Here is a 12,765-nt window from a genome sequence, read left to right as displayed (position 1 = left end):
CGTGAATTAACAATAATTATTGTGGAAATTTAGGCAACTTTTTCAAAAAAATTCCGCGCTGCGCGCCTTTTCTTGGTCTCATATTTCTTACTTATTGGATACCCTTCCTCCAAGAAATAATATGCATGAGTTATATAAATGGGCATCTCGGCATCAGTCACACCATGTCGCACCAAGAGATATGTATAGTCTCAGGCCATGTAACATGCGACTCCGAGAAGTGGGCCAGAACGCGAAAACCTTAGGGAAAAGGCCTGCCTTTATGCTGACCGACTTCGATATATATACGATAGACATATATATTTAATTGTATATATGCGCCTAAATGGCTGGCGCCAAATGTTCCTGTCCTGGCAATCAGAACCCCACAAAATTATGCCATCTCGCAGAGAAAAATTAATTGCCTGTGCAGACATACCAATTTCAACTCGTGTGAATCTTTTAGTTTAGTACGTATGGGCGATTTGAATATCTTTTGGCATAGCAGACAGGCCACAAAATGTCATTACGTAACGAAGTCATTATACCCACGGGTTCGCCCGAATATGTTAAATTATTATTTACGGGCCCTACATTTTCCAAGACACCTAACTCAGCTTTACCGGTAAATCTGAATACATGAGCAGAGAGAGGATAAGAAATTGATAGAAATATATATGCAATTCCCGATCATATTGACCGATTCAATCATACCGATGGAAATTTTTCGCGCTTCGCACGAATTAAGCCGACTAACTAATGAGTCCAACAATTTGTGCTGAGAAGTAGCGGTGAAGAGGTATCGGGGGAGTTGGGTATGAGGGGTGCAGAAGTTTGCTTTATCGCCCTATGGAGGGGGGGTCAAGACCAACGTATTGGGGGCTGACGAAGTGCTGTTATGGTCCTTTTGGAATCAAGTCGGAGAAATCACCTTTTTTGTTACTCAGCTCACCAAAATTTAGCTGGGAAAGTGAAATTTCGCGGTCGAGCCGAAAAGTTGACCTTTTTTCTTAGTCAACTCGCCGGTGATTTCAGTCTGTATGCCCATTCTTCGGTTCCCCATATTTGGGGGGCGATGATCGGCGTGGAGTTTGAAAAGGGGGCGATGAGCCAAAAAAGGTTGGGAACCACTGGTGTAGTCTGTAGGAGTCGACACCATGCGAGTGCGTTCAACGCTTCCATTTGAAGTATTTCATCAAATTCAGCTCCATCTTCCTCGTCTGAATTGATAGATTGTGAAGGCAGAGGCAGGCTATTGTCACAATTATATTCTGAGGTTCTTCCTTGAATATAGGCAATGCGCGAGATATTTTTTCAACACCCAAAGCACTGTGCTCTATGCCAGAAAGGGTAACATTATGTATGAAAACAATAGTGACATTTTTCGGTCAATGTTCTTGGCCATAATAGTGGCGTGAATAAGTAAGTCCTCAGTGGATAGTCAGCATCTCCAAAAGCATAATCTTCATCATTTAATATTAATATGCCAAAATGCTGGACAGTTGTGTCTTCAAAAATCGGAATCACAGTCGCACTCTTTCTTCGAATACTTTGCGATAACGTACTGAACATCTGCCAGATACTTCCTCGGGGTTCTATTCTGATCACCCGTCCGTAAATTTCAACAACTATAGCAATTTCATATTCCTTCACTGCATCGCTTTACTATACAGCATCAGCAAGCAACTAAAAACAATAACTATCTGGCCACAAATATCCTGCGTTGTAAACCAGGGCTGTCAAACTCAAAATTACGTCGCGGGCCGGATTCAAACATTCGAAATGCTCGCGGGCCACCGGCTTTGCTTTTCACTTGAACATATTGTTACCAAGCTAGCAAGAATAAGTAGAGCAACACTTTGATCGCGAACAATGAAATTGACGATGATGATTGGTTGGTTCAATGCACTTATGAACCGCTGCTAAAACAGTCGCGGTAACGACGATACAAGTTCACTTATTTCTATGCTCCATTTACTTGAGTCGTAATATATCGTTAACCGTATGTATGCGTTGTGAGGATTGATGAATTCCAGAGATTCAACTGTAAACGCGGACTTTTGAATTTGTTGTATTTTATTTGTATTATTAAATCACGATTCAGGTTTCTCTACATTACGGGGACCTTTTGAGTCAGAAATGATACAGCACCGCGACCATGCACTGATATTTGTGTAAGAGTCGTATGAATTGATTTTATCATTGGATTAAAGCTGAAATCGCAGATACTTTGCTGTATAGTACCCCATTCACCAATGTATTGTTCGAAGCTGGTCCAGAATGATCATTATTCCACACAACAGTGGAACTAAAGTCCCAATTACACAGTGGATGCCGGGATCTGATCATCGTGTTTCGCGATGCGAATGGAGCAGCGGGCGATCAGAATAATATTCAGGACTTCTAGCCTATGATCTACGAGGGCTGTAACTGCCACACCGAAACCCCCAATTGGGAGATCGTAGGGGTCCAATATTATTTTGTTGGTCGTTTGTTAGTGGATATTTATTCAACTTGGAAAATTCTGTCACGCTTCGCGCGATTTCATGCCCCATTATGCCTAGATTTTAATATCATCACTCATCAGTAAAGAAATATGCGCATATTTTAGAGAAATATGCATATCGGCGCTGTCGATTACCACGCAATCAACAAGATTATAACTCTAAGATAAGAGGTGGGCCACAACACATTTTCAAACCGGAAAAGGCCTATACGACCAAGAATAGGCTGAGAGCCCCTGGGCTTTACCTGTCGGGTAGAACCTAAGCTATATCCTAGCCGCTATATAGACTATACATTGGGTTCGATCTGATAGGTATGGCCCCTACCCTGCGCTCGGAATATCAACCTTGATTTTATCCCGAAAATAGTACATACAATTATTAGTTCGATAAATAGTTGAGTGGTCATTGGGCGCGATTCATGAGCGAAATAATTCTAATTAGGTCAAGTCAAAACCCGGCATGAGCGACCATACTTCGACCTTTACCGCATCGTCTTTAGTACAATGCTTAAATATGGAAGCGGCAACCATGAATGTCTGAGAGGAGACGGCGGTGGAAAAAAGGTTGAGAATCACTGGAATATACCGAAGAAGCTAGAGAACATTGATGCCATCGGGTATATAGACCTATAGCACTAAAACAGTGCCATTCAACACACATGTATTTGTATTATATTTTATAAGAGCCAGGGCACCAGAAAACCCTCAAAATCGCCAAGGAACTAGAAATCGGATTCCCCACGTACTAGGGATGGGATGAATCTCTAAAAGGTTCAGGTTCGTGTGAACTTGAACCTTTTTGAAATGTTCTGTGTGAACGCGAAAGTGAAACTATGCCGTCAAGTGACGTCATATTGCCAATTGCAACTCTGCATTTCGGTGAATTGATATATTAATGTACGTACGTCGTACACGATACATGGCGACGACTCAGGTCACATATGCCACAATGCTGACGTAGGCCTACATGCTGATTATTTGAACGTTACTAAATGTGTCATCAAGCAAAGCAATTAAATTAAATGATATAATAATCCCATAAAATCAAGATCTTGTGTCGCTTTGCCAAAGATTTCGACGAGAACTTGTTTGGGAATATAAGCTTCCGCCTTAACGGTCTATGCCAGACCGGACAATGTATTCGGCGTCTGACTATTGCTACATTGATATTGAACAGTTTTAAACGGGTTTATATATTACCCCATTAACAAGTTATACAATAGCCAACATAACAATAACCCCGATCGCACGGATTTGATTTTTATAATATAATAAACATATAGAATCAAGAGGGATCCCGTACGCCTGCTGGATTTTTTACATTAGACAAAGATGTATTCTTTTTATATCTTATTGATTGGTTGAATAAACATCGCATTCGCTCACTACTTACATGATAGCGTATTTCGCTCGTAATGTTGTGTGATTGCGGGCCAAGCTCACAGCAGAGAGTCACAAAATATTCACAAACGGAAAGCTTGATATTTCGAGCAAACTTTTGTAGGCCTAACAAAGTAAGTATTTTTTGCGATCGGCAAGGTGCCTGCTCGTTTAGTGAGTGTTGATTTATTTATGCTGTCAGCGGCATGCACAGAGTGGCCCGAAGTTGAAATTAAAAGAATTTCAACGAAAGCTGTTATACTGATGTGAAAAATTGCAATATATAAAGAAGGTTCACGGTGCAGAACCTGCCAAGGTTCGTTTGTGAACGTCAACCTCTAAATTTTTGAGGTTAACACGCAGAACGCGAACGTGAACCGTACGTTCACACCATCCCTGATACGTACAGGTACAATGACAGCGCAGTGAAACAATACGAGATGAGGCACGAATTAATATGCTGCAACGATTGTTGTCGAACAATTCAACAATCGCCAATATAACATTCGCAGAGTCAAGTGAACTGCTGCGAGCTGTCATTCGTTGTTCCGAACCCGTGTTTTACTCATTTGACCCCTAGTGGCATCGAGATCCTCGTGGTCGCTCGTTCGACATGGTTGCGATTCTGTGCTGTGTCTCCTTGAGGCTTCTCGATCGCTAGGGAGATGTATGGCTGGATATTGCATGTTCTGTGCTAGCGTGAATTTCTTTTAGCTGTGGAGCGATTGAGATGGTATGCAGTTTCCGCGTGTGAATTAGTGACCTTGTTGCCAGTGTCAAATCAGTGCGATGATCTGGGGCGTGTTCGGACATCATGTCTGGGGGGGGGGGGTGTTCGGCCTGTACTGCCATTCAAACATGGTGTCTCGGCTGTGTTCGGACATTGTGTCTGCGGCGACTTTGGACATCATGTCTGGGATGTGATCGGCCTATGATGCCATTCACACATTATGTCTGGGGTGTGTTCGGCCTGTGCTGCCATTCGGACATGGTGTCTTGGGTGTGTTCGGCCGTGTTGATACCCGGACAACGTATCTGGGGCGTGTTCGGACATCATGTCTGGGGGGGGGGGGTGTTCGGCCTGTACTGCCATTCACACATGATGTCTAGGGCGTGTTCGGCCTGTGTTGATACCCGGACATCGTATCTGGGGCGTGTTTGGACATCATGTCTGTGGTGTGTTCGGCCTGTGCTGCCAATCGGACATCGTGTCTGGGGCATGTTCGGCCATTCAAACATGGTGTCTCGGCTGTGTTCGGACATTGTGTCTGCGGCGACTTCGGACATCATGTCTGGGATGTGGTCGGCCTAATGCCATTCACACATTATGTCTGGGGTGTGTTCGGCCTGTGCTGCCATTCGGACATGGTGTCTTGGGTGTGTTCGGCCGTGTTGATACCCGGACATCGTATCTGGCGCGTTTTCGGACATCATGTGTGGGATGTGTTCGGACTGGGTTAGCACTAGAAAGTCGTGCCTGGTACTGTAACTGACTTTATAGTGAATATAGCGACTATCCTTATTTCTGACATGACTATCCTCATTTCTGACATGACTATCCTCATTTCTGACATGAGACTATCCTTATTTCAAACATGACTATCCCTATATCAAACATGGCTATCCTTATTTCTAACATGACTATCCTTATTTCAAACACTAGACTGACCTTATTTCAAACACGACCAACCTTATTAACATCGTGTCTGGGGGGTGTTGGGACTGTGTTGCCAATAGCACATCGTGTCTGGGGCGTTCCGACACCATGTATGGGTTGTGTTCGGCCTGTGCTGCCAATCGGACATCGTGTCTGGGGCATGCTCGGCCATTCAAGCATGGTGTCTGGGTTGTTTTCGGATCTGAGTTGACACTCGGACATCGTGTCTGGGGTGTGTTCGGCCTGTGTTGCCATTCGGACATGGTGTCTTGGGCGTGTTCGGCCCGTGTTGATACCCGGACTTCGTATCTGGGGCGTATTCGGACATCATGTCTGGGGTGTTATCGGCCTGTGTTGCCATTCGGACATGGTGTCTTGGGCGTGTTCGGCCTGTGTTGATACCCGATCATCGTATCTGGAGCGTGTTTGGACATCATGTCTGGGGTGTGTTCGGCCTGTGCTGCCAATCGGACATCGTGTCTGGGGCATGTTCGGCCATTCAAACATGGTGTCTCGGCTGTGTTCGGACATTGTGTCTGCGGCGACTTTGGACATCATGTCTGGGATGTGGTCGGCCTATGATGCCATTCACACATTATGTCTGGGGTGTGTTCGGCCTGTGCTGCCATTCGGACATGGTGTCTTGGGTGTGTTCGGCCGTGTTGATACCCGGACAACGTATCTGGGGCGTGTTCGGACATCATGTCTGGGGGGGGGGGGGGTGTTCGGCCTGTACTGCCATTCTCACATGATGTCTAGGGCGTGTTCGGCCTGTGTTGATACCCGGACATCGTATCTGGGGCGTGTTTGGACATCATGTCTGTGGTGTGTTCGGCCTGTGCTGCCAATCGGACATCGTGTCTGGGGCATGTTCGGCCATTCAAGCATGGTGTCTGGGTTGTTTTCGGATCTGAGTTGACACTCGGACATCGTGTCTGGGGCGTGTTCGGTCCGTGTTGCCATTCGGACATGGTGTCTTTTGGGCGTGTTCGGCCCGTGTTGATACCCGGACATCGTATCTGGGGCGTGTTCAGACATCATGTCTGGGGTGTTTTCGGCCTGTGTTGCCGTTCGGACATGGTGTCTTGGGCGTGTTCGGCCTGTGTTGATACCCGGACATCGTGTCTGGGGCGTGTTTGGACATCATGTCTGGGATGTGTTCGGACTGGGTTAGCAGCACTAGAAAGTCGTGCCTGGTACTGTAACTGACTTTATAGTGAATATAGCGACTATCCTTATTTCTGACATGACTATCCTCATTTCTGACATGACTATCCTCATTTCTGACATGAGACTCACCTCATTTCTAACATATTTGTCCTTATTTCAAACCAATCGAACCAACCTTCCTCGGCGAATCAGGCGATGATGAGTGAGCTATACATAAACATTCACAACATGTGTATGCGAATATGGCACAATGATGATGGCGGTCTCGCGGTGTCGTTTAATTTATAATTACCATCTAGAGATTAGATGAGATATAACCTTATATATGCCATAACATTACATACCGGTACCTGAATCATACTGAATCAATTGATCAAGGTGCAATGGTGTGCATAGGACTGCTATGACGTCGATGAAAAGTTCCAAGGTCGTTGAGATCAGATAGGTCGTAAATTACGCTGTTGTAAAATTTATTGTACGAGTTGTAAACATTCAACGCAACGGATTCTGAAGCTGCAGGTCAGTAGGAAGCGGTAGCATATGATTTAGGCTTACTGCCCGGGGCGGATCCTACCTTCCTCAGACAAGACAGATATATGAAAAAGAAAAACCAGCCCCAAGGTTTTTTCCCCAAATTGAACAGGAAGTGACGTCACTATCCATCATCTATGACGTCGTCTGCCCTTTATGATGCCTAAAAACTTGATGTACATGCCTAATCTAATATGATGAATGCCATTATGCAAAATTTAATAACATAGGTAGTGGTCCCCCCCAAAAAGTACCAGTTATCAGGCGAGTTCCTGACTTCACACAAATCGACTATGCTAATTTCTGTCACCTCACAGCTACTGACATCACGCACGTTAGACCGATTTCATAACTGATTACTGTCGCGACTGGCTATGGATCTTATCTGGTTTTCTTGAGATTGTGGATACTGGATATCATACTATGACTGCGCTGCACCCTATACAACCCCTTTTTTTTGCAAAAATAGTTTACCAAAATCCAAAAGTGACATCAGATCTATGTACATTGTACATTTTTTCTAGGGGATGTAAGAAACTACACTACAGCCTATCTGGTATAAATTAACAGCCTGTGATACGACTCGTGCTCGTATGGAAAAAAGTACCAGTAGTGGTTCATTTAACCATGAACTGCAGTGGCTGCACAGTTTTGCACCCGAGTTTGGTGTGAATGGAGATTCCGTCAAGATTTTACACACCCCTTCAGAATTCCATACACAGTTGATTCAAGAAGCTCGCTGCGCTAAGAAAAGAATCGTGTTGGCCTCCTTGTATGTGGGCACTGGCTCTTTGGAAAAGGAACTGATAGAAGCAATTTGTCTGGCTGCACAAGATAATGCGAATGGCATAAGCATAACAATATTAATGGATTGCATTCGGGGCTCAAGAGGGAAAGACAATTCAATTGAAATATTGAACCCATTATTCAATCGGTATGGACATTCTGATAAGCTACAGGTTTATCTCTATCATACACCAAACCTGCGTGGACTTATGAAACGTTTTTTACCTGAAAGATGGAATGAACTAATTAGTGTAGCTCATATGAAGGCTTTTATTTTTGATGATAATTTGATAATGAGTGGTGCGAATCTAAGTCACGATTACTTTGTGAACCGGCAAGATCGATACATTTCTTTGCGTAACTGTCCAGAAGTTGCCAATTATTTTAATGCCTTGATTGACACAGTTGGATCGTTTTCATTCAAACTTATGCCGAACAAGAAAGTTGACTTCGCACACAGCATCTCCCAGCACCCTTACAAAGGGAATCGGAGAGAGTTCATTGTGAATGCCAATAAACAAGTCAAGCATTTCATTCAATCTCACCTAGCTCTGTCCACAAAAGCACATAATCATTGTGATGACTACTGTGAATTACCTCGAAATTTATTCAAGAAGTTTACCCATTATGCCTCTACATCACCTCCCACCAAGCCTCAAAATATCGCTAAATGTGATGTACCAAGCGTTGGTGCGGTTGACAAACATGAATTTGTAGATACTTGGATTTATCCAACAATTCAAATGGGGCTGTTTAGTATTCGTCAAGATGAATTTGTTACGAAACTCTTGATGAAATCGTTTTTGCCAGAGAGTAAAGTGCACTTCACAACAGGGTATTTCAATGTAACTGCTGATTACTGTGACACAATCATCAAGAGCGATGCCCGATACGATATAATATTGAGTTCTCCTGAAGCAAACGGATTTTTCAGCAGCAATGGATTTAGCAGGCATATCCCTCAAGTTTACATACACTTGTGCAAAAAATTCTATGACAATGTTAAAGGCGCCGGAAGGCAAAGTCATTTCTCTCTCTTGGAATACGTACGAAGCAACTGGACCTTTCATGGAAAGGGCATGTGGCATTACCCACCTGGTGAAAAATTGCCCGATATGACTATTATCGGATCCACCAATTTTGGGTTGCGATCCGTTCATAGGGACTTGGAAGCGCAAATGATTTTAGTCACTAAGAATGCGAAATTGAGAGAACGTCTTCACCAGGAGAAGAACAGTATAGCAAAGTATACGCGTCCCATATTATCTGAAACTTTCAAACAGCCAAGATATATTGTTCCTCGTTGGGTCGCATCTGTGACGAATTTCATCAAAATATACTTTTGACACAGGCTACTCGAGAACTAGCATATTTTACCTTTTCTGTGAAGATATATGAACAAACCTAGTCATGTGAGACGCTCTGTTATATTCTGCCAGGATTTTGCTACCTTGGAAGAGTGTTGGTATCAAGTGGCTACCTTCTAGTCATAAATAAGGCTGGGCAAGTACCAGAGTGGTTCGATTCAAAATCCAGTATTAGGCTTCGAGTCGTGTATGGTGTGTCACCTATACCAGGGGCGGGCAACTTCTCCAGTCGGCGGGTCGGATATAGAAAAATTAAGTACTTGGCGGGCCGGATTGCTGAATGGATACATTATTCGCCCATTTATCCACATACACAAAGAATAAATTGTATTTATTGAATGTATTTTAACGACAGTAATGTCACTTCAAAGCCATTTCTCGCCGATGATGACGAGGATATAATGTGGATTTGAGAACAGCATTGTCATACAGGCGCAGCCATGTCTGCTTCTCTCTGATCATTGTGTCCTATATGGTGTCGACACAAGCAAATCTCACGGCTCAGTGAAATTGGTCTTCGTCGCACTTTCCATTTGGTAAAAGGCAATTTGACGGCATGGTTGCGTCAGTGCGTCACGATACCAAACTCCGTTACAATGCAATATTCGAAGCTGATTTGGGGGGTTCCAGGACCACGAGCAGAATAGAATTTATATTTCCGCAATCAGTGCCGCGGTAGCTTTCCATTGATACCCGTTTTATCAATATTAATGCTTGGCAAGCCGGTCAAAAATTACCGCCAAATTGCCTTTGACCAAAGGGAAAGTGTGACGTAGACCAATTTCACTGAGCCGTGAGATTTGCTTGTGTACACACCCAGTGGTGGCCCTACGAACGGGGGGGGGCTGGGCGAGACTTACCGGGGGGGCCCTATAAGCATCTAACCGTAACTTATGGGGGCTCCGCCCCCCAGACCCCCCTTTCGCATCTATTATTATTATTATCTATCTTTCACCACGGTAAGGTTCGGTCAGGTGCTGGATTCGGCCATGTCTATTATTGCATGTGTAAGGATACACTACATCAAAACTAAGTAATTCTACCGCATGCATAGACGTGATGATTATCGGGATACAGGACTTTTCTAACAAATGCAGAGATTTGATGATGATTGACACGTATATACGGAATCATATTCTTGCTTGGTACACGGATTTCCATGTTTATTCGTTTTTATCCTTGAAAAAGGCGCGCATCATCCAAATAGGGGGGCCTCGGGCGACCGCCCACCTCGCCCACCCCAAAAGCCACCACTGTACACACCTTATAGGACACTATGCTGTGATCAATCAACTCACGGTGCAATCCATAAATAATATTTCAAGGCGTTCGATAAGCCCAGTAACCCACATTTACCAATATATCAATTCATTAGGGCTGAGTACGTGATGAGATAGCGTCGTTGTTCATTTGTGTGACCTATTTTATCTCGATATTAAATTCATGCGGACCGCGGCATCTACGAAATTTGAAAAGTGGCCCGCGACCCGTTTTGAGTTGGCGACCCCTGGCCTTAGCGGTGTATTACAAAAGCCTACAAGTGTGCCGTGCTACAAGTCGGCGGTTACGGAATCAAAAATTAGTAACATCGGTCTGGTGTAAATGACCATTGTAGTCTACAAACAACAGGATTACCACAAACGATATTAGGGTTCAGTACATCGTAAATGCCGATAATGCAAGTCTTCTCGCTTCGACGAACTTACGCGCAAGCTCCACTTGCACGCTGCACATACAAATAACATAGACTCACTAAAATTTGACGTAGTAAGCCAGAAGCGGGGTATCTCGGCAGACTGTAGTGTAGCCGCGTGTCACATTATCATATAAGACGGAAAACTGTGCGCGGGCCGGACAAAATCCCTTCGCGGGCCGTATGTTGCCCGCCCCTGACCTATACTAGGCTTACCATATTTCGGAAATGAAAAAAGAGGACACTTTTTCAGAAATTTCAGACATGCAAAACTGGAGAAGAATTCTCAAAAACCGGTAAATTTTCCCCACTTCATGATCGGTTGACTAAAAGTAAAAAAAAAAAAAAAAAAAAAAGGTCATCACTTCGGCTCAGAGCTCAAAATCACGTTTTTCACTCCACATTGCCAGGTGGATGACTAAAAAAAAAAAAAAAGGTCTTCTTCTCGCTCAGAGCTGTCATCACCACTTTTCCCTCCCAAATACCCGCCGGAGCTTCACTTCTGCGCTAATTTGCGGCATATCACTCGCAATTTCCTCTAAATCTGACCTAAATTTTCAAAAAAGAGGACAAAATCTCAAAAAAGAGGACAAAAGGGCGTCCTCCGAGGACACTTTCAAAAAAGTCAAAAAAGAGGACAAATCCTCTTAAAAGAGGACGTATGGTAAGCCTACCTATACCCATTATAGTCTGAATGAGGCAGACACCTCAAACAAAATATTTTATGCGACAAAAAAGACTAGACCTATAACTATATGCCATTGAGACAACATAAAGTGATGGTAACGTTGCAGGTTGATCATACCAGGCTTATAATGACTCGACTTAGTCAGGATTTTCTGATGACTCGACTTGAGTCGAGTCATTTTCTCAAAATACGGAAATGACTCGAGTCAATCTGTGTATTGACTCGACTTGGAATCGAGTCATTGAGCACGACTCGAACCAAGTCATATGACTCTAGATTCAGACGGCCAAGACCGACATTTCATTGTAATTTCGAAGAATAGTAAAGTAACCACCCTATTGGGATTTCGTCTATTGCTACTGGTACTTGAAAATGCGACTAGAAACTGGTAAAGTGCAGAAAATTTCTTTATTATAAATGCGAGCCATCTGATATGACCAAGCAGAGTTTAAAAAGTGGGTTTAACAAGACTTTAACTGGAAACTGAGCAGTAAACACAATGACTTGGACTCGGGCTCGAGTCATAGTAGTATAGTACCATGAATCAGTGTTGGGATCAAGTCACTACCTTCGAGTCACGAGTCATTGCACATTTTGACTCGAGTCAAGTCAAGTCACTCGATTTTTGGAGGTTACTCAATTCAAGTCACATTTCAAGTCAAGTTGCCTTTTCGATGTATGTATGAGGCATGATTACGTCATTGCAATTTGCTAGCTGTCTGAAATACAGTTTGAGTGGTCATTAGTCATTGATTCCGAACCGATGAACGAATATAGAGTTAAATATACACGCAAGAAGGCGCTTTATCGCTCACATGTACGTAGAACTGTTAAACTACGTAATGGCATAGCCTCAGTTTATAGTTACCAGCCAAAATTGCGAATAGGGACACGAATTGATAAGATGCAATACGTTACCCATTTACAAATAGATATGATACCAATCGAGCCTGTGCCAATGGTTGAGGACTATATAAACTATATTCGACTTCAATTTCAATAAAACAA

General features: G+C 43.5%; 1 protein-coding gene across 1 annotated transcript; it reads left to right on the top strand.

The window, feature by feature from the left end:
* Nucleotides 1-6,312: 6,312 nt before the first annotated feature.
* On the top strand, nt 6,313-9,488 carry LOC145450062 (CDP-diacylglycerol--glycerol-3-phosphate 3-phosphatidyltransferase, mitochondrial-like). The gene is made up of 2 exons (XM_080328539.1): nt 6,313-7,211; nt 7,748-9,488. The coding sequence occupies exon 2, from the start codon at nt 7,817-7,819 to the stop codon at nt 9,353-9,355; it is 1,539 nt and encodes a 512-aa protein (XP_080184665.1). The 5' UTR covers nt 6,313-7,211; nt 7,748-7,816; the 3' UTR covers nt 9,356-9,488.
* Nucleotides 9,489-12,765: the final 3,277 nt, after the last annotated feature.

The sequence above is a fragment of the Botryllus schlosseri genome, chromosome 11, assembly GCF_051294905.1.
Source record: "Botryllus schlosseri isolate E-star chromosome 11, Bs_hap1, whole genome shotgun sequence".
NCBI classification, from domain to species: domain Eukaryota; kingdom Metazoa; phylum Chordata; class Ascidiacea; order Stolidobranchia; family Styelidae; genus Botryllus; species Botryllus schlosseri.
Note: the sequence above shows the minus strand (reverse complement) of the source record. Positions and strands in the feature narration are given on the sequence as shown.